At 41.8% G+C, this 21915-nt stretch overlaps 2 protein-coding genes across 5 annotated transcripts in view; one reads left to right on the forward strand and one right to left on the reverse strand.

The window, feature by feature from the left end:
* btbd11b (BTB (POZ) domain containing 11b) overlaps window positions 1-4735 on the reverse strand; it is an 88833-nt gene extending 84098 nt beyond the window's left edge. Inside the window, exon 1 of one of the 2 annotated variants that reach the window (XM_080476102.1) lies at window positions 3638-4735. In XM_080476102.1, the coding sequence (XP_080332228.1) occupies window positions 3638-4490 (853 nt within the window). In that variant the 5' untranslated portion in view covers window positions 4491-4735. The remainder of the gene's footprint in view (window positions 1-3637) is intronic. The other variant, XM_080476103.1, reaches the window with a different exon arrangement.
* A 5928-nt stretch (window positions 4736-10663) lies between these two features.
* Window positions 10664-21264, forward strand: cry1b (cryptochrome circadian regulator 1b). Of its 3 annotated transcripts, none has more exons than XM_080474557.1 (12): window positions 10980-11134; window positions 11316-11720; window positions 14666-14774; window positions 14877-15019; window positions 15647-15831; window positions 16371-16459; window positions 17137-17277; window positions 17385-17696; window positions 17809-17960; window positions 18148-18350; window positions 19702-19821; window positions 20093-21264. In XM_080474557.1, exons 2-12 carry the CDS (start codon window positions 11563-11565, stop codon window positions 20173-20175), a joined length of 1695 nt encoding a protein of 564 aa, XP_080330683.1. In that variant the 5' UTR covers window positions 10980-11134; window positions 11316-11562; the 3' UTR covers window positions 20176-21264. The 3 variants fall into 3 exon arrangements, with proteins under 3 accessions (XP_080330684.1, XP_080330683.1, XP_080330685.1); XM_080474559.1 differs by having other exon boundaries at window positions 11007-11134; window positions 11284-11720; window positions 20093-21248; XM_080474558.1 differs by having other exon boundaries at window positions 10664-11720; window positions 20093-21248.
* The last annotated feature ends 651 nt before the right edge of the window (window positions 21265-21915 follow it).

Raw genomic sequence — 21915 nt, forward strand, 5'->3', positions numbered from 1 at the left:
CAAAGTAAAGACATGCATGATACAGGATATGTATTTTGAGCAGAACACAGAGTATATTAAAAGCATTGTATATTTGTGCATTTCACTGCTGTTATTATGAATAAATATTTAATACTGTGTATTATATATTGCAATGTTGTGTGCAGCATCAAAAACAACAGACCTGGGATTATTTTGGTGATATCACGACTAACTCACTGTTTTTAAATGTGCGTAAAGTCGTCGAAGCACAGGCACACATTCTTCTGAACGCCAACAAAGTATATGGACTCAAAGGAATATTCAGTTCACTTGTTGTGCTCGGTGGATTTATGTGTCTCCACTTCATATTGCATGCAGTACCTTTGACAGCAGACGAGGACGGTCTGGTGTTCGGGAGGAAGTATTCACAACTCACCGCGCAGGAATTAATTTATACTGATTAAGCCTGACAACTGTGAACACACAGTATAAGTTACAGTAAGACAATTGATAACGTTATAATAAATCTACACAGACATCTGTTTGTTAGCTTAATTGAGCACTAATAAAATATTTCTCTATTTGTTAAGAAATGAATCCCTCAGAATTCTGCAAATCACTGTTTTAATCCTCTACTGTATTTATTATCGACCCTCTGAGGTGCTGAGAGGCCAACTGTGTTATCTTTGATGACAACCGACTGTGTTGTTAGTCCTGACGGTATCTACACGTACATTATTATTCTTTTCAACTTGAGTTAAGGAGAGTATACTGCAAAATAAAGATGATACTCTAAAGCAGGGCTGTCACACATGAGGCCCGTGGGCCTAAACCTGCTCACTCGAGGCTCCAATCATAGCAAATGGTCAAAATTTCAATGAGTTTTTTTTTCAAACAAAATTCTTAGCAGACACCACAAAACACTGAGGTCCGAACTGAGATATCGGTGATGCTGCCATGACGGCTTGCTGCAATCAAACTAGCCCCAAAGCCATGCTGTCAGGGGGAGTCGGTCTGTAGAAACGTGCATAATGCAGAATTTGATTTAAATGTCACTGTATTAATTATCATTAAAATTAACTGTTTTGATTGGTCAAAAATGTTCATCTCATTTACTCTGGGCAACATTTAAATTCAAAGGTTCAATATGGCACTATTTTACCACTCAAGATGAAATTGGGCTGTTTGTGGTCTCTGAACTAAAATTGTGTTTGACACTAAAGAGAACAACCCCGGCGGATACTGTATCCCCAAAGTATCAGCCAGAAACGAAATATTCATAAAGGAAAAAAAATAAATAAACACTATTGACTCCGGAACAGCATTGGAATGGAAATCAGCTCTGGTGGAAGAGATGCAACAAGGGTTTTCTCACAACGCCGGGTCATAATGTGGAAAAATCAGCTCAATTACTCCCACCTGGCAGTGAGCGACACAGACAGGGTGGAGTGACGAGCAGGTTCAATGTGTTAACTCACCTTTTTTATAGTGATTACATCCATGAAGTTTTAACTACCTTTAAAGATTTCCCTTCTTTTTTTGTTGCCACTTCGGGGCCATGTAAACTCAAACGTACAAATTCTCACCAAACATTTTATTCTTTTCACAGATATTGCTGATATGCAATAACACCTCCCGTTAGAGGCGCTCGTTGTTTCCATGCTTCATTAAAACAAGTCTAGCAACAGTCTCGACTGAGGACCCGTTTGCACGACAGCGTTTCAAATGAAAATGCGTCATTTTTGCACTTTTTTTTTCAGAAAGGATTTGGTTTTACACGGCAACGATGAAAACAACGTGTTTGTTCTTGTTCTCCACGGACTGAGCATGTGCACAACAACTATTCATCACAGCCATGTTGCACATGTGCAGTCGCAGCGTATCCATGGATACGGATTTTAAACATTTTTTGAAAAACTGCATTTTCACCCATCAAGAGCTTTGCACCTTGGGAGCCGTTCTCAAAAAGTGTAATTTTTCAGTTTCTCCAGGCACCGTTGTCCTGTGAATGGACACCCAAAACGCAATGCAGGTTTTTCCTTGTCACCTGAAAACATTGCCGTCTGAACAAGGGCCTAAGAGAGACGTCTGCCGCTTCAGCTTCTCAACGCATCACTATGTCCACTCACCACCTTGCGTGTACGACAGAATGCAAAGTGTCTTTTTTAACTCGGCTGTGAAATCTTTAACTGTGAAGTCAAAATGAATGGGTTGTAATTATTACTGAGGTGAGAATTCACAATGGGTTCACTTTTAAAACAACACGTTGTTACACATAATCATTTAATTCAGTGTTATGTTACTCTCAGCAATTTAACAATTACAGCCTCCCTTTTATTGTGTGTGTGTGTGTGTGATGTGTGTGTCATGCAGACAGCGCACGGTGCAGCTTCAACGTCATGCACCGTCACTCCTGCAGCCTCGAGCGTCATGTCAACATTTCATATGCTCCAGACATTTTACTTGCAGCTCATCCTATTCACTGGTCCAATGCACCAGTGAACACCCACCACACCTCCTTCACAGCTGGAGCCTTGCTGCATGCCAAGTGGCCCGAGTGTGCAAAATAACTGAATACTGATATATACAGTACTGTACAAGTGAGTGCCCATACTCTAAACTCAATCTCTGAAGTCAGTGTGACCAATCTGAGTGTGTTTTTTCTACCACGTGCCTCAGCAGTTTAATACGTGGATAATCTGGAAATAAAAGGACATATTGGTTTGGGTGAGGTTGAAAAATTATATCTACTGACATGAAAATGGCAAAGCTTTAAAATGAAGATAATAAAGCAACCATCTCTGCTGGTGATTCATCAATATGGTCACTGAATCTTTCCAGCCCCCTCTCTCTCTTTATCTCTCCCTCTATTTCACCATCTCTCTCTCTCTCTCTCTCTCTAACTCAGTTTTATTCACATCACTCTACATAATGCATGACAGCACATACGTCCCCAAAGGCCTTATTTTTTATTACATAAACCTGTTGCGAGACGGGCCACGGCTGCACTTTTACAACATCCATCAAAACAGGGACTCGCATGTGTTCCCAGAGCTTTCTGGTGTATTCGTGCTTTAAGTGGCAGTGAATTCTGAGCACAATTAGACTTGTTCTTTGATCTCAGCCACTTTCAAAGCGAACACTAAAGAATAATTTCTATCACTTGGAAAGGCAAAGTCTATAAACTACCAGGGAGGTAGTCAGTGTGCAGAATTAAAATTCACCTCTGGATGATGGAAACCTGTGTGGAAAGTCTCTTTCAGAGGAATCTGTGAAACCCGAGGTCTCGTTTTGTGCATTAATAAAACAGTACAATAGGATTAAAAGCAATTCCTAATCTACCAGGGCACAGAAGACAGGCCAGGAGAGGATCACTTCACCTCTCTCTCTGTCTCTTTCCTTGATCTCTTCATTCAGTTGTCACCTGCAGCTTCTGCACCATCACACCGATGTTTCAGTTGAAATTCACTATGAAGGAAGAGCGTTGCGGTATAACTGGCAACAAGTGACTCAGACTCAATTCAGCCCTCACTAAATTCACTCATGTTGCTGGTGGTACTTCTATTCAAGTCGGAGGAAAACGTGTGAGAACCTGGAGGGGGGGACTGGTTGTGCACATGAAGACGCAGAGCAGAGACCCTGTTGCGCCGGTTCGCAGCGGTCATTCTCAACTCACCGCTTGCATTTTTCCCGCAGATGAGATGTTGACAGTTCTGCAGAGATCCCCAGATCTCCGCATCGCCGTTGACGGCCTGCTCCAGGATCTCCACGGTGAACTTGGGGATTCCGTTATCGCGCTCCAGCAGCGCATTGCGCAGGACGCGAGCGTACACCTCGCGGAAGAGGCTCTCCATGCACGCCGCCAGGTAGATGGACGCGTGCTCGTGGACCCGCACGGCCACCCGGCTGTCCACCATCCACCTGAAGAACTTGCCCACGTTGAAGATGAGTCCACAGCGCGCCGACTTGCCGCGGCTGAACTTGTCCTCCTCCGTGCTCATGTTGTACAGGGACAAGGCACTGAGGGCCGCGCCGATGCAGCTCACCGACACGCTCCACGACAGGACGATCTTTATGGCACTTTGGATCTCGTACTTCGTGCATTTGGCGTAGCGCAAACTGAGCCGCTGCGCCTCCTTGGCCACCCGGACCAGGGCCCGGCTGACCAGCGCGGAGAGCCGGAGCAGGACGTCCTGCGGGGGGGTCGGGAGGCTCATCTCCTCGTCCTTGCTCAGTGCGCTCGCCACTTCCCCGAGGCTCCACGGCACGTCCTCAAGCTCGGGTAGTTTAGCGCACTGCCCGGTGCACTCCAGGATCTCGGCGTCTTCGACCAGGACCGTGTTGACAGTGTCCAGACTGTTGTGTCGACTGTGCATCGAGTCGGTTAGATGCCAGTAAGTCCCCCCATGTGCCTCTGAGCAGCACAGCGACGCACTGGAAGACCTGAAGGAGTCTGCGGCTCCACCATAACCCGAGTCTAGCGTCAAATCCTCCAGGGTCCTCGCTGCTGACTTGCTACTCCTTGCCATAACTGCACTTCATAGTGTAAAGAAAATAGGGGGGGAAAGCGGAGCTTGAGGGGGGAGCGCAGGAAAACGCAGGCGATGGTGGAGTTTGGACACGCGCGCGTCGTGCGCAGTGAAATGATGCGGCTCGTTTCCGTCTCCGTAAAAAAAAAAAAAAAAAAAAAAAGTCCTCCCAAGGCTGTAGTATAAAGTTAAAAGAGTAGTATTTGACTAGAGAGCATGAACAGTCTCTGCTGTAGCAGCAGTGCGGTCCTGACAGATGGAGGCGGGACCAAACCAAGAACAGCTGTCAGCCAATGGATCCTCACCAAAACACAGGAAAGAGTTTTAATTGGATCCATTGAAGGAGTCTGGAAAAAAGGAAGACACTCGCATACCTATTGGTGAAGTATTCTTAAAATACAGACAGATATTGAAAAATAAAAATAAAAGCACACTGTTTCTCTTGAGTACCTGTTGATTGCTGAATTTGCCAAAATCTAGAAAAAGTGCATGAATCACGTGTAAATGATGCGACAGTCCGAAAAATGGCAGTGGGAGGGAAAAATAAATAAATCCCATAATTTGAAAAGCTTTTGTGTTTCCACGTTTAGAGGACAAGTTCGCCAGAGGATTCGAGATATTTTCTGAGGGTCTATGTCTGATCGTAACATGACTCAAGACCATCAATAATAGATCGCATGCATAATGTATCCTTCTCTGTTGCTCTAGAGGAGAACTCATTGAAAAGATCTGAATTGCTTTCAAGGTCATTGGCAGGGATCAGCCATCGACTCTAATCCATGTTTTATTTATTTAGTCGTGTTTACCCCCATAAGCACCGTCTCTGCGCAATCTGCGTGACTGCGTGAAGTTAAATCCTGTCATTAAAACTGACAGCCTATCAGAGTTAAACAACTGTGCCAGAGAAAATGACTGAGCATCTTAGTGTGTAAAAAAAATTACAAGAAGTTGGCCTTGTGGTTAAAAACGATTATTGGTGGACGCATTAGAGATTATAAGTGAGACTCAGTGGAACTGCTATTTAACTGCATCCTAGAGCAACAGTGAACCCTGGTGTTGTGCAATCAAACTTCAACTTATTTGTCAGTGAAAGTACTTCAGTACTCATCAATACCTGTAATGTGTTGAAAATTCCTCAAGAATAAACTGATTATCTAAAGATCTCAGCAACTGATATATGACTTGAACTAAGGTGTTGTGGTGCCTGCATGTGGCTTTATTCAAAGCGCCTTTCTCTTCACTGTTAATATGATTTTTCCTAATGTCTTATCTTGCAGAATAAATATCCCTGTGAGCTGCATCGAAATAATTTACAAACTATGTCGTCAAAAAGCATTGCACACCCACTTATTATAAAGTTAATCAATCTCAGTAACTGTTGGGAAGATGTTTGTCATAGATAGATAGATAGATAGATAGATAGATAGATAGACAGACTATTCTGTTATTTGTTTGCATTCAGCAGGTGTTGTCAAACACATTATAGTTCAAGGCCACATAGAGCCCAATTTCATCTTGACTGGTAAAATACTGCCTTAATAACCTTTGAATATAAACTTTGAAGTTTCTCTTTGTTCACAACTGAATACAAATACAAGTACTAGTTGCCACATTTACTTACTTATATTAAGTAACAACTACGAGGTACTATTAAGTTCAGCTTGCTAAACACACTTTAGTAGCAGCGGTCAACAGTTAAAGTGGATTTACGTCAGTGAGCTAATTCCATGTAATAGAATTAAATTAGAATCAAATTAATATACACCTTTAATTAACGTGTTGAATTTATGTTTGTCATTTTTGTTTGATCAAGCCAACAGGTTAGTGACTGGATAATGTTGGAAATACTTAATAAATCCATTTTGGTTGAATATAAGTTAGTTATTTCCACATTGTTTGTGTCTTTTAATTATTCATAACATAAATCAAGGATAGTTATGACATGATGGATGGATGGATGGATGGATGGATGGATGGATGGATGGATGGATGGATGGATGGACGGACCATGCCGCATTACTTCTCATGTGCTCTATATAATCTAAACACGTTAGAGGATTTTTATGCTTCCTTTTGTTGTTATGCAAAATATGTGACAACATCATCAATCAACTAACATAATGAATGGTTCACTGGGGAATATCCTTTTTAAGGGAGACATTTTCATATGTCACACAAAGGAAGAGCATCAATTTAATGACGGCTTAAGTCAGTTTTGCTGCCGCAGCCTCAGGATAGCGGTATTGTGTGTGCTGTCCTACTGTCACGTCGGACTGAGACATGTGGCATTCATTAATATTGAAAGTGACATTTGTGTTTATTTATAACAAGAAGCCAAGTAGTTGTGCAGAAAATGTAACTTCTTGGTGGATATAGTACGATGTGATATTTGTGAATGCTGAAGGTATGCACTTAATTCATTGGGTGAAAACATGTAATTGCTGCTGCAGACAACAATTGTAATGTATTGTGACTCTGACACTAGACTTCTGTTCGTTTCTGGCTGGGTGTTCAGACCATAAAGGTCAAGCAAGGGCAGAACAGAGAAGGTAAGACAATATTTGTAATGTCAAACAACCCCCCCCCATTAAACCCTTGAACAATTTATGCACAAAAACAGGAAAAGCAGTCAAACAACACATCTCGGACTACTGCGAGGAACACTGCACGTCAGCAAAACACTGGATAATCCTTGCTGAATATGCTTTTTTTTCTCTAATATAAATATGTACAGAAATGTGAAGCATGCATTCAAGGAGAGAGTTAAGAAACCTGGGGAAGCTTGTGCAGCTTCTTCCCACAATATGTAGTGTCAACACCATACACAATGTGATTTTAAAGTGCAGCCTCTGTTATTTAAAGGGGACGCGCCATGCTCTATTATAGTCTATTTTTTCATAATCTCAAGTTTAAAACGTATGTAATGCCCCCCCCCCCCAAAAAAAAGAAATAAGAAAAAGTAAGAAAAACCTGTCCCGATGCTGGTAAATTTAAAGCTAAAAAGGATTTTGCAGCGAACCTTGGAGGTAGTTTACTGTCAGACAATTTAATATCAGACTCCCATGCATATGTTAGGTGCAAATGAGCCTTTCCAGCTCAGGGACTATACTTTAATCACTTTTAATTTAGAAGGGGCACCATGCCACAGGGAGCACAACTAGGGAGGATGTAATTAAAAAAAACTGAGGTATTCCTGGCAAAGACCTCCTTCCTGCCACAAGTTAGGCGTAAACCATGTGCCAAGTTTTATTTTTGGCTTGCTGACCTCAAGGATACTTGATTTTTAGCAGGTTAGAGTTTGGGTTGTTAGATCTGATTTTTGGTGGGGCGCCCGATGGAGCAGTGGTTAGCACTCTCGCCTCACAGAGACAATTTCATGGGTTCAAATACTGTTTGGGGTGTGGGTTTCCTCCAGGTACTCCGGTTTCCACAAATGTGGAGGATGATTGGTGACTCTGAATTGTTTTAGGAGTGACTGTATGGGGTTGTCCGTGTCTGTGTTTGTCCTGTGATAGACTGGCCAGATGCATCATGCCCTCGCCTGAGCCGGGATTGACTTTGTCACCCTGCTACCTTGCACAGAATGAAAGCTTTATGGCTTTGAAGGAGAATTAGATAATGTTTTTTAGAAAAAATGGCAACCTTCACTGACATATTGTAAGTTAGACTTACAGATTGAACACACAAAAACTGGTAATTTTTCTTTTTTTTTCCCACTATTAACTATCTCTCAATTATTTATTTATTTATTTATTTAGTATTTTTTAATTACATTTTCATTTATATATTTTTTTAATGTGGCTCCTCCATGGTTCATAATATGTGGTGGGTGGTACTCTTCAATAAAGAAATCTAACAGAAAATGTTAAACAGACATCTCGAATAATAAATATCATCAGATGAATAAATTAGTCACCAAAGTGCATTGTGCTCCATATTGACGTTCTCGTCATCTGAAAATCAACCCTTGTTATTACTGCCATCTAGTGGCTATTTTCAAAACTGAACACGAGGGTAACTTTCCCCCACTGTCACACTTTACATCTGAATGTGTTACAGATTTTTGAAGCGGCTGAATTGGAATGCGGATTAATTGAACAAAAACAGCCCATTTCAGCAACGTATTATTAGTGAAATTACAAATTCTTGTTGTATTATCTTTAACGATGGTTGTAGTTCTTCAAATACTAAGAATAGTGGATTTTAGACACTCTTGGTATAGCAGCATTCTTAATAAATCTGGAAGACATAATGGAAAATCAAAAGTCTTCTTCCTACTCCTTTTCATGCATGTGAAAAACACGGGCACATATGGTGTTGAAATTTTTATTTTGTTTATGTAATTAGATGTTCTGGGGTTTTTTTTTGGTTGTTGTTTTTTTGTGTTGTTTCGGTTTTTTTACATGTTTGAAATAAAAACTTCAAATCAAATCAAACTAATAATTTGTAGTTCCATGGACAAAAAGGAACTTTTTCTATAAGATCATCAAGGTCATATTCTGTTCATCTTCTCCAGTCAGAACAAACTATTTTGACTGAGGCCCCGTTTACACGACAACGAATTCGAGTGTATCTGCAAAACTTTCTTCACCTTTGGGGGGTCCGTTTACACGGCACCAGCGTGCAGGTGCACTGTATCCTGCTCATCCACTTGTAAACAAACATGGCGGCCACGTAGTGGTATGACTCGCGGTCTGTATTCTAGTTTTACAGTAGATATCAGTAGTTTAATAGTTGAGACCCACCCCTGACAGCATCCGACACGTCATCAGTCTATGCGGATGTTGGATGTTTCTCCGTTTCCTTCACGTTTATGGTGTATTGTTCATAGACATATGGTATTGTTCTCTGCACACGCTGTAGTTTCATTAGAAAATCAAGCAACGGCGCCCCCCTGTGGCACGGCATACTAACTACATCGTTGTCAGTGTGTCTGCTGCTGCAGTGTAAACACACTCCTTTTTTTCAACTGATCAGGTGTTGTCACGTGAAACATTGTTGCGTAAACAGGGCCTGGGTGATATTCGAAAGCACCGCATGCTCTGAGTGGTGTTCTGTGATGTTTACAGGCACACCCACTATGATTCACTGTGGAAGTGGGGGGGGAGGGGGGGGGGCAAAGAATACCAAGCACCTCATGCAAAAAAACAAAAAACAAAAACACATTCTGTGTCAAAAAACAAAAGCTGCAGGAACTCAACCAATGTATAGAATCATCTGGTGATGTTTATTTTTTTATTTGTTTGTTTGTTTGTTTTTTGACCCCATCAGAAAACAGAAATCCCATGTGGAAATGTCCGGGACAAGTTAAAAGCTTACACATGCAGCTGGAGAAAGAAGCACATTCAAGCCCGATTGTGTTTACAATGATGTATTTTGACAACCTGCTTCAGGGCTACACTATTGTTCTTCTTCTTTGCACAATATGCTACGTTCCCCTCCTACCCAGACAATTTGGTGCTGAATTAGATGAAAACAGTTACACATAATATATATATATATATTTTTTTATAACAGTATCTATCGCTCTTTCAAAGAAAGATGAAATAATTTCAAAGCAAAAACCATTACAAAAAATGTTGATAAATATTTTTATTTCAATTTGTAGATTACAAGTACAAACATCAAACAGTTTAACCTAAAACTAAATTTTAACCAGGTGCTCAACGTTTGATTTTCAGAACCCGCAGAGGTTTGCCGTCTGCAGGGAGAATCTGTGCACGAGAGCATGGAGAGAAACTGAGCGCAGAAGCAGAAGTGAGCGCAATTTACATTTTTCCTCAAAACACTATTTATGCGCACGCACAATTTATTTTCTTGCGCTCAAATGTTCCCATTGCTCGCTCAGAATCGTGGCACAACTATAACCCCATAGAGGGCACACGGTACCTTTGTAATGAACTAGTATTTAACTCACCGTGCAAAAAACAACATCTGACATAAGAGAAGGAACAGTAGTAATTTATGCACGGCTCTGCGGAGACCGTGGCATACGAGCTGCTTCAGCCTTTATATCACAATTTACGCTTTATGTAATTTATCGAGGCTCACACTGGATTACGATTATCGTCCTTCGGGGTGGGCGGGGCCAGCCTCGTCTTGACCGAACGTACAGTTGCCGTGTTTGAGTGTAAGCGGACCGGCGCTCTCCCTGCGTTAAATCGAACACACCCGACTCGAGCAGGGCTTTGCCGCGAGACATGTGCTCATCCGGGTACTTTCTGGATGCAACACGTAACGGCAAACCCGAGCTTCCCATTAGCTGCTGTAAACACTGGCATTTGTGAGCATGTTCATGGGGTTTGAACCACAAAAGTCGTATTTGACGTGAATAATTGTAACAGCACGATAGAATATCAAGTTTTGGGTCACTCGAAGTGACCGTAGACGACCTGTAAGCAAAGGTACGAAAGCACATTACAGGAACGTGACAGTGAAGCCGTTATACAACCTCGGAATCTGACCAATCAGAGCGCTCCATTCCTGCCTGAGTCGGTCGGTGGGTGGGTATGTTGTGGCAGACGGGACGTCGTGCATGGCCGTGTGTACACCTCTTTTACTTGATACACAATCGATAGGCGTGCTAATTTGGAGGAGTTCGAGTTATTTTCGTGTGGACAGACCTGACTTGTGGGCATAACCTTGTAAGTATTGGCGTGGTTAGACTTTTCTGTTTGCGCGCTTCGTGCGTAAAAGCGCACCGAGATATCGCGTCACTGTCGCAATCTGGGTCATTAGTCGTGTCAATTGCGTGTTATTCTTTTTGTTTGTTTGGATCTTTTTTTTAATCAAGCGTGGATTTGTGTCGCATTTCTGCATCTGCAGATTGTGGACCATCCACACATGCAGTCACTTCTGATCAGGAGACCCAAATCCGCGGACAAATTCATGGAGCAAGGTTAAGACCACACACGCATTTGAGGAACCACCGTTTTGGAAACTTCTTCGTCCCTGGAGATCTCCGGAAGTTTTCCTGCCACAGAACCTCCCTCCTGTTGTATTTGGGACCCACACGTTCGATCTCCCCCACCCCCACCCCACCCCTCTCCCTTAACAACACCAAGAAGGAGACATGGTGGTCAACACCATCCACTGGTTCAGGAAGGGACTGCGGCTGCACGACAACCCGGCTCTGAGAGACTCTATCCGGGGAGCAGAATCACTGCGATGCATTTACATCCTGGACCCCTGGTTCGCTGGATCCTCCAACGTGGGCATCAACAGGTGGAGGTGAGTACCTGGGTCCTAAAAGTTGTGCATGATAAACTAAATGGGATTAAAATTAAAAGCGCAACCCTCATTTTTCCAACCTCATCACTTGTCTGATGTGCCACATTAACATTTATAATCCGTGAATAACATTGAATAGTAAAAATGGGTTAAAAAAACAAAAACAAAATGAAGGTTGCTTAAAAATGCATGCTCTTTATTCAGATATAATCAGTGTAACTTGGCATGTTTCACTTGTAAACAAAGGTCTGTCACTCTTTCGGTCTCTCGCAATGCATACTTGTATTTTCCTTCTTCATCAATAGTGTGAAATGATCCACGTTTTACCTCAGAATTTGGACTGCGCTCAAAAATGCAAGGTGAAGAGTAGATTTCTCAGTACTTGACTTGCTGCATACCGAGGCTACAGAGGAGCTGCGGGGATGGTTCATCACGCTGCCGCGGAATTAGATTTAGGAATATTTAAATTAGCTCAGCAAAGTGACTTTGGTCAGCTGGGCTGCAATAACCTCCTGGAGCACGGTATGCATAGTTTGTAACTCATAGTCGCTCTTCTCCACCCAAAACCATCAGGAATAGAGTAACCTGTTCGACAAGCAAATCTGGTTGTAGAAATGAAATAAAAACATTAAACCATTAATATCCACGTTAATATCCTCCTGGCATTAAGCCTGCTGCGTATTTTCCCAGTTACAGGCTCCACTCCGGATGGATGGCTTTGAAACTGTGTCAGTGTGCTGTGGTGGTCATTACATAATGCCCACTTGCAGCTCTGACCTACATTACATACACGCATTCAGCGGACCCCCATCCCACCACACACTCTGGACCCAGCAGCACCAGCTCATTTCTCCAGCTGCACGCTCGGGAGATCATCACATGCAGTGGCATTATACACTTTTTCTCCACATTGCCCTGCTTTGTTTTTTTTACGTAGCGTAGACATGGTTTCAGTGCTCACTTAATGCATAGAACTCTTTTGCTGGATGAACCAAGTTCAAGTGGTTTGAGATCACTGTTTTACTTGGTGAAGAAATAACGTTGGAAGCAAATCCAGAAACAAAGCAAGTTCTTCATGCTGGTCCAGGAGAGACAAAGGCATCCGAGTTCAGGAGCCACACAAAACCCAATTTCATCTTGAGTGGGACGGGCCGGTAAAATAGTGCCATAATAACCTTTAAATTTATACTTTAAAGTTTTGGGTTGTTTGTTTTTTTGTACGTATTAATAGTTTCACAATTAACTAGATAATTACTCCAGAATATGACTAATAGCTCAAAATAAAACCAATTTTAATGAAACCTTTTAAGGCAAAATACAGTGAAATGTCAAAAAAACAAAAAAAAACCTCTCCTATAGCTGTTGCATTAAGCTTATTTCCTTTTTATTTAAATTCACCCTGACAGCACGACTTTGAGGATATTTTGATTACAACAAGGAAGCGATCCCTCATGGCAGCATCACCGATATCGTGTTGTGTCCACGACTCTTTGAAATGTTTACAGTTTGTGGTTTTGGCCCACGTGCCTTATGTTTGACACCCCTGATCTACTCGCTGCTACAATACCACGTTTCTTCTATCAATACATTGGTTATAAATGCCTCCGGGACTGAACACTTTCAGTTCTTCATCCACATTCATGGATTGAAGCACGAAGCACCACAGAACTCTGCAGCCAGTAAAACCCACCAGCTCATCTTGTATTGCAGCATCAGAGGCTATTCACTGTTTTTGAGTCACAATATCTCTTTGGGGCAAATGTAATTGTGGGCTTTCATTTTCTAAAACCTTAGTTGGAGTGGGTTTTTCATTATATTGAGCTGTTACACAAATTGAAAAGTAGATGTTTGACTTGAATTGCAGGTGTTACACTGACACGAATAGATAGCACAATGCAAAATTATCAAATTTGAACCAATGTCATTTTACTTTGGTGGCAAGTTGAAAGAATCTTCTTTATTCCCATCCTGACGTTTTTTAATGCCTTTGTAAGGAAAATTTTATGTTCTCCTCGGTGCAATCGCAAAAGATAAAATGAAAATAAGATTCATTGGTTCTTTTTGATGAGGTTTTTTATTTTTTGTGAAATACTTTCACCACTTTTGTTCCCCTCATTTCTTCAGCATGCATAATGTATGTACCTAATTCATTGCACTGCAGTAGATTTTACATTTCAGTTGAGTTTGGTTTAGTTCATTCGAGGCCAGGGGTGTCAAACTTAAGGCTCGTGGGCCAAAACCGGCCCACAAGAAAATCTATCAAAGAAAATATGAACTTTTTCAACACAGGTTGTCAGGGTGAGTTTGTTAAACATCCATGATGCAACAGCTATTGACGTTTTTTCCAGACTGTCATGTGAAGTGTGTGTGAGTGGCTTCACCAGTAGATGGCTGCCTCTTCACTCCTCTATCACATGACCTGTCTTGGCAGAGGAAAAGATTCTTGTGTATGGTCACATGCCATGGGAGATTTATTATTGCTTCAAGTTGAAGTTGTGTGTCATTATTCATGTAATGGTTTTAAAACATATTCAGCCATTAGAAGTATTCTGTCAAACTCCAGATATTTAAATCTCTGGGGCACTTCATGATGATGATAAACTCTGTCGTATGACGCCTCTTCGTCTCAGTCCAGTCGTCACAACTGAATGGATGTTGTAAACCAAAAAAAAAAAGTGCAGCATAAGTAAGACATGATTTAATGATATAATTATCGGAAATCTAAATTGTTTTCCAGCTTTGATGGCTTAGTTTGTTTGGTGAAAAATATCAAATCCAACTGTTAAAACATGGCGTTTATATTCAGGAGCACTTCGCTGTTCCTTTAAAATCTTAATTTAGATTTTGTTTTTTTCAGTCTTGATCCTGTGATTCGTTTCATTGCTGGAAAGAGTTTAGATCCAATATGCCTTCACTTATTTGAGTCTCTTGTCTTTTTTTTTTAGGTTTTTGCTTCAGTGTTTAGAAGACCTGGATGCCAGCCTGCGCAAAATCAACTCCCGCCTGTTTGTCATCAGAGGCCAGCCCACAGACGTCTTCCCTCGTCTTTTTAAGGTAAGATGGTTGGTAGTGAGGACAACAGGCGTCCTGAATAGAAGAAGAATCAAAAGTGGCTGAAAGACCATTTAAGTTACTTAATGCTTCTTTGTTTCTCAGGAGTGGAATATTACGCGGTTATCTTATGAATATGACTCTGAGCCGTTCGGGAAGGAACGTGACGCCGCCATCCAGAAGTTGGCCAGTGAAGCTGGGGTGGAGGTGATGGTGCGGATTTCACACACCCTCTACAACCTGGACAAGTGAGTGACATGAGCGTATAAAGTGTAGAGCAGGGGGTGTCTTAATGTACAGCCCGCGGAGTCCAATCCAACCACAAGAGGACATTTACCACCTGTGAGAAATTCTGACATGAACTGCAATATGTATATTTGGCCACCAGGGAGCGCAATCAGGATTATCACACAGACATAGAAATGTGTCGACATTAGACATAATTTCTGTATTTTGACAATTCTGCAATAAATTTTTGCGTTTCAGCTTCATGTGGACAAATGTTTTATGCCTTTAAAGATGTAAATAGTGTAATAAAAATCCACTGTGATCTGTAAGTTATGTTGATATTTTTGAAATTGCAGTTCTTCTATTCACATTTCAAGCTGGTCATGTTGTGTAAAAAGATAGTTCATTAAATGGACATTTCTCAATTGATACTCTGTCGCTCTAAAATTAAGATTTAGAATTCCAGTTATTTCTTTATTATAATGCTGTTATTTACCGCTTCACTTGAGATGAAATTGCAAATTGCACGTGGCCTCTGAAGTAAAGTTTGACACCCCCAGTGCAGAGAATTGTTTGGTAACCACAAAGTTAAAAGCACACCAGATTGTGAGCCCCCCTGTGCTCACAAATGTATTTCTCTCCTGAAGGATTATAGAACTCAACGGCGGTCAGTCTCCACTCACGTATAAGCGCTTCCAGGCTGTGATCAACCGAATGGACCCCGTGGAGCTGCCCGTCGAGACAATCACGTTCCAAGTCATTAAAAAATGCCTGACACCGATCAGCGATGACCACGACGACAAGTTCGGGGTGCCCTCTTTGGAAGAGCTCGGTTAGTGTTGGCCTTGTGTTAAGTCTTTGCGTTGAGCATGCACACTTCTCACTCTTCTGAAGAGTTTCTGCTGGGATTCACTCCCAAATGTAGGTGAAACACCTTTAAACAAACTTGACAAGATGAAATATATCAAAAACAGGTTACAGAAATATGACGTCACAATTATAGCAAATAGCCAATTTAGCAAGTACTTAATATATTAAGTACATTTACGTTACAAAAGAAACAATTTGAACCGAATTATTAACCATTTCCAAATTAATCATTTATCCTAAATAACCATGCTGGTATAAAATTTATCAAGCGCTGTAGAATATAATTATTAAATTTGATTAAATATAAATAAAAATAATGCTCTTTAAAACAATTTTTATTTAAAATTAAATTTAAATTTAAAATTGATTGATTGATCCCAGGCAGCCTCCCGTACTCGCTTTGCTTCGCTTTTGACTTTTTCGGAGTTTCTCTGTATCACAAAGTATTTTCAGAAGTGCTTTTCAGTATTTGAGTTTGGATCGTTTTCCTTTTTTTAACAGGTTTTGAGACTGAAGGCTTGAGCACAGCTGTGTGGCCCGGAGGGGAAACGGAGGCCCTCATGAGGCTCGAGCGGCACCTGGAGAGGAAGGTAAGAGATCATTGATGCACATAAGAGCGAATGCACCTCGTTACACGGCGCCACTTCATTTTAGTTTGCATCACATTAGAACAATCCCACGTGTTTTGGTAAATCCACCTAATCTTTACCTGAGCAAAGACGTTACATCCTGCGATCAGCTCATCAGACTCGAGCTTATCGAGCACAAAAGACCAGGAACCTGTGGAATATTTTGCTTTTTATTAACCGATACTATATATATTGTACAGTATTGAGTAGAACGTATGGCTCAGCCGTCTACTGTAGTTCTATTTGTTTCATTTAGCCTCTTTTATAGATTAATGAGTCGCTTGGTGAGTGTGTGTGATAGTCAGTGTTTTCTGTGTGACTCTGCAGCCATGAAGATAAAACTGAGGATCGTTAAATGGAAGTTTAGTCTCATTTGCTCTCAGAAAACTATTTATCTCAACAAATCCATTGGAACAAAAGAGTTATCCTTCAAACACGCAGTTTATTTTATGTTTCAAATGATTGACCGCCGCTATTTCCCCTTCAGAAATGTCTTTGTCCCCGAGCTTCTTCTGGGCCTGAGACTGTAAAATGCTGAACCTCTTTTCATGTATTTCATCCCGGACTTTTTTCACGGCAGAGAAAAGAGCTTTCTTTTTGTTTGGTTTGAGTAATCCTGACTGAGCATCTTCTTCCAGGCATGGGTGGCAAACTTTGAGCGTCCGCGCATGAACGCCAACTCGTTGCTGGCCAGTCCCACCGGCCTCAGCCCCTACCTGCGCTTCGGATGTCTCTCCTGTCGTCTCTTCTACTTCAAACTCACAGATTTGTACAAAAAGGTGTGAAGGCCTGAAAGTCAATCCGTACGGATTTGTCTTAGACGGAAATGTTCTGTTCGGTTACACTTGGTGGCGCTGACAATCCTCTGTGTCGATGGTCCCGGCAGGTCAAGAAGAACAGCACCCCTCCGTTGTCCTTGTACGGCCAGCTGCTCTGGAGGGAGTTCTTCTACACCACGGCCACCAACAACCCCTGTTTCGACAAGATGGACGGAAACCCCGTCTGCGTGCAGATCCCCTGGGATCGGAACGCCGAGGCGCTGGCCAAGTGGGCGGAGGGCCGGACGGGTTTTCCCTGGATCGACGCCGTAATGACCCAGCTGAGGCAGGAGGGGTGGATCCATCACTTGGCGAGACACGCCGTGGCCTGTTTCCTCACCAGGGGAGACCTCTGGATCAGCTGGGAGGAGGGCATGAAGGTGAGGATGTAGAGAAGACGTCAATGTTGAATGGGACGCGACTGAATCCATTCGTAAAAAGTTTAGGAACGATGAACTGAACTCGATCACTTCTCTGCTCCGGGTGCCGCAGGTCTTTGAAGAGCTGCTGCTGGACGCCGACTGGAGTGTAAACGCCGGGAGCTGGATGTGGCTCTCCTGCAGTTCCTTCTTTCAGCAGTTTTTTCATTGTTACTGCCCCGTGGGATTTGGACGACGCACAGACCCAAACGGCGACTACATCAGGTCAGCCATTGTTTATTCACCTCCCGTCACACGTCTGTTGTGGATAAAGGATTGGTCTTAAGAGGACAGCCTTGTGGCACACCCACACCATATCTGTATATTATATTGTGTTCCACGTGAATGTATTTTACCATCTCATACCCCACGTAACGGTATTTATTCTCCCCTCTTCTTTCTGTGCTGCCAGGCGATATTTGCCCATTTTGAGGGGTTTTCCTGCCAAATACATTTATGATCCGTGGACTGCCCCAGAAGAAGTGCAGAAGACCGCCAAGTGCATCGTGGGGGTTCACTACCCCAGGCCCATGGTGAACCATGCTGAGGCCAGCCGCGTCAACATCGAGAGGATGAAGCAGATCTACCAGCAGCTTTCCTGCTACAGAGGACTCGGTAGGAACGCAGGAGTACATTTATTTAGTGAAGATGGTGTCGGAACATTTGTTTACATTAGTTCAACCCACGAAACTCCTGCTTTGCCACACAGATGCATTAAACTTTACCGTGACTGACGGGAAGCAGACGAGACCACGAGTGTTGTTCTTCTGCTGTTTTATTAACCAAATTAACAGAACAGGCAGGGGAACATTGATTACTGCTTTCCAGATTTAAGGGTCGTCAGACTTCAGATGGTTCATATGATATTTCAATATTTCACAGTAACACATCTTGTCAGCTGAATGTTTGTAGACTAAATGTCTGCGCTTCCGTTTTCTGATCAATCTCCTCGGTCTGTGGTTCCACCATTGTCCACCGTTAAAGCCCCGGAGTGTGATTTCTGTCACATCTTTCTTTGACTGCAGGAAATGTTCATAATTGGCGTCTCCGGTAATTGAAGCACACGTAGTCTCATCAATCAGCTGCTTCCGATGATTTCAGTCTGAGGAATATCAAAGCATCGACTGAAAAGAGTTTTAGAAATGCACCAAACTGGAAGTGTTGGACCGTAGAGGTTAAATTACCCTTTAATCAAACGCTTGAATTGGTAACCTGAAACCTGGGCTACGTTCACCCTGCAGGTCTTGATGCTCAATGACGTTTTTTTGCTCGGATTTGGAAACTCTGTTCAGTGTGCAGATCCTTTTTCAAGTGGTTGTTAAATGCGAGCAGAACTTTGAACATTTTGGCGGAGCCGCTTCCTTCGGCGTTTATCCGTGACGTCAGTCACACGTCAATGACGAAGCGGTCGCATGTAGAAAAATATACAAACTGGTACCACGTACAATCAAGGCCTGGGTCTGGTGTGAAAACCGGGTCGCATTTTCCTGCAGTCAGAACGAGACCCTATAGAAGCTTTTGTGTCAGAGGTGGCAAACATGAGGCTGCCGGACAAAACCGGCCCGCGTGAGGCTCCAATCCGGTCCTCCAAACTACCAAGCAAATTGTAAAAAGTTTCAAAGGAAACATTGATTTAAAACAAAGAAAGAGAGTAGCAGACGCCACACAACACTGATGATGACATGAAGGCTCGTTACCTCGATCCTATCATTTATATATTTTACTTTATTTCACACCGGAAGCTTTCATGAAAATTGGCTTTATGTTTAAATTGCAGTCAATTTATACAGCAATTGTTTGATTTTGCAAGAACATCAACTTTTTTCTTCACATAAACTCGGTGCCACAGCAAAGTGAACCTTTAAAGGTTATTATGGCACTATTTTACTGGCCCGGTCCACTCAAAGATGATTGCTTGAAAGATGATATTGTTAATTGATTTTCCAATTCCCTGATTCTGTTGCAGGCCTGCTGGCAACGGTACCCACCAATCACAACACCGGTGCAAATGGCGGAGCAAGAGCCAGTCACGGTCCTGGAGTGTCATCTGAGGATTCTACCATGCAAGAGGAAACGTCAAGAACAGGTACGTTTTTACATCTGTAGTTCGTAGAAATACTCTTTGATAGTACATAGTGAATTAAAGTCTTTTCACAGAATCACTCATGACCTGATGTGTAGACCGCGTGACTGATATTATTTAGATACACATTTCTCTGCGCGTGGGATACAAAGGCACTTTCTGTTACCTCCTCTCAGGGAACTTGGCCGGAGGCATTTCATTGTAGGTTTTTTTCCAAGGCGGATTAATCTGGGACGACCTTTTTGACGTGTGCTTTGTTTTCGTTTGAATGCAGAAAGAGGACAGTCTGTGCAGAAGCGCCGGCGTGAAGAGGCGCTACCTGAAAGCTGCTGCAAACCCTGGAAGCAGAGCAAGTAGGGCGCAATGGGGTCACTCACATGGTCCCGTCATCCGGGTGGCACGCTCTCCGGCCGGGACCTCGACGAATCACCAGAGATAACTTCGATCACGAGCATGAGGGAGACAGAAAGGGACATTTTGATCCCTTGATTTCTTGTTTTGTCTTTTTTGTTTTTTGTTTGAAGGACGTCCTGTTGTGCACGATGTGAAAAGTCATGAGCCAGCCGGTGAATTGTTTTGGTCAGTTGAGATTTGACACAACTCAGGAATTAAAAAAAAAAAAAAAAAAGTGACATTTTAATAAAAAAAAATACCCAGAAAAGTGTAACAAACAAAAAAAACCCTACAAAAACAATTTATTCTAGTCTTTACATCAGAGTTTTGTGAGGCTAGTTGTTGTCTTCCACTAGATTATGTGACTCCCTCTGTAATTTAAGTGTCGAAAACCAGTGAAGTCGGGGCATGTTGGTGATAAATGGGACCTGAAACCCAATAATCTGTTATCAAGTGTGTAATCTGACACCAGCAGATAATCTTGAGTGGCTCAACTGCCACTCGATTTCAAACCGCAAAATATTAAATAATTTTCTTTTAGTGATATAAGCTGATCAAGAGGTTGAGTAAGAAAGGACAACTTCTGGACCAAACCCTCATATAATGGCTTTTTGTTTTATCAAACACACACACACACACACACACACACACACACACACACACACACACACACACACACACACACACACACACACACACACACACACAGCCCCAAATTGTTTTCTAGTTGTTTTTATGTTTGTAAATTATGAGTGTAACATAGTGTTCAGTAGAAGAGAGAGTCAAAGCAAACTTTTCTGCATCTTGACGTTTTGTAAATAAATGTTTTTAATTTCTACACTTTTGTATATTTGTTTCTGGGCTTTCACAGCTCCTTTTTGTAAATAAGACACACAAAAAAACAACCTTATATTGTAAATGTTTCTTTTGTGTTTTTTTGTGTCTCCCATGTGATGTTGAATCTCATTATTTTTGTATGAATAATGACCAAATTTTAAATGTATCAAACTTGCAATAAAATACAAAACAATGCTTTGATGCTTTTGTGGCATTACTTGTGCAGTTTTATTTTGAAATGTATTATACTTACTTAATTCTCGACTTATATTGAATTGCTTAAAGTTTCTAGGATTTATAGTTTGATAGACATTTTTTATTTTTTTATCTCCTTGTGATTTTCATGGGCGGTGGGCTGACGAGTACTTAATACACACAAGACACCCACATGTCAGTGAAGATCATTTCATATGTATATTTATGGATCAGGCATATTAAGCTCATCGGATCTAATGTAAAATACATCATGCTGATACTACTCGGGTGTAAAGCATTTCTTCTTTTATTGGGTGTTGTTAAAATGTAAGATTATTCATAAACTTTTACACCCAAGAACTCAGATTTATGGGATTTTATGACTCCTGCTCACTGAGAACACTGAGCCTGTAGATATCAACTGTAAAAGTAGCCATAAACTGTTTAAATGTGTGAGTTCACAAGTATCAGTTTATTTTACTGACATTTTGTGACGAGAGACTGTTTAACGTGAAAGTTCAGATGGCGGTGATAGTTTTATAATTGGTGAATTGTTGGTTTGACCGATGCCACATGCAGCAAAGAAACACTTTAAAGGTTATTATGAGACTATTTTACTGCTCCACTCAAGATGAAAATGCGCTTAATTAAGATTAGTCCTCCCTTAGACCC

This window comes from Lipophrys pholis (assembly GCF_963383615.2).
Source record: "Lipophrys pholis genome assembly, chromosome: 11".
NCBI lineage: Eukaryota > Metazoa > Chordata > Actinopteri > Blenniiformes > Blenniidae > Lipophrys > Lipophrys pholis.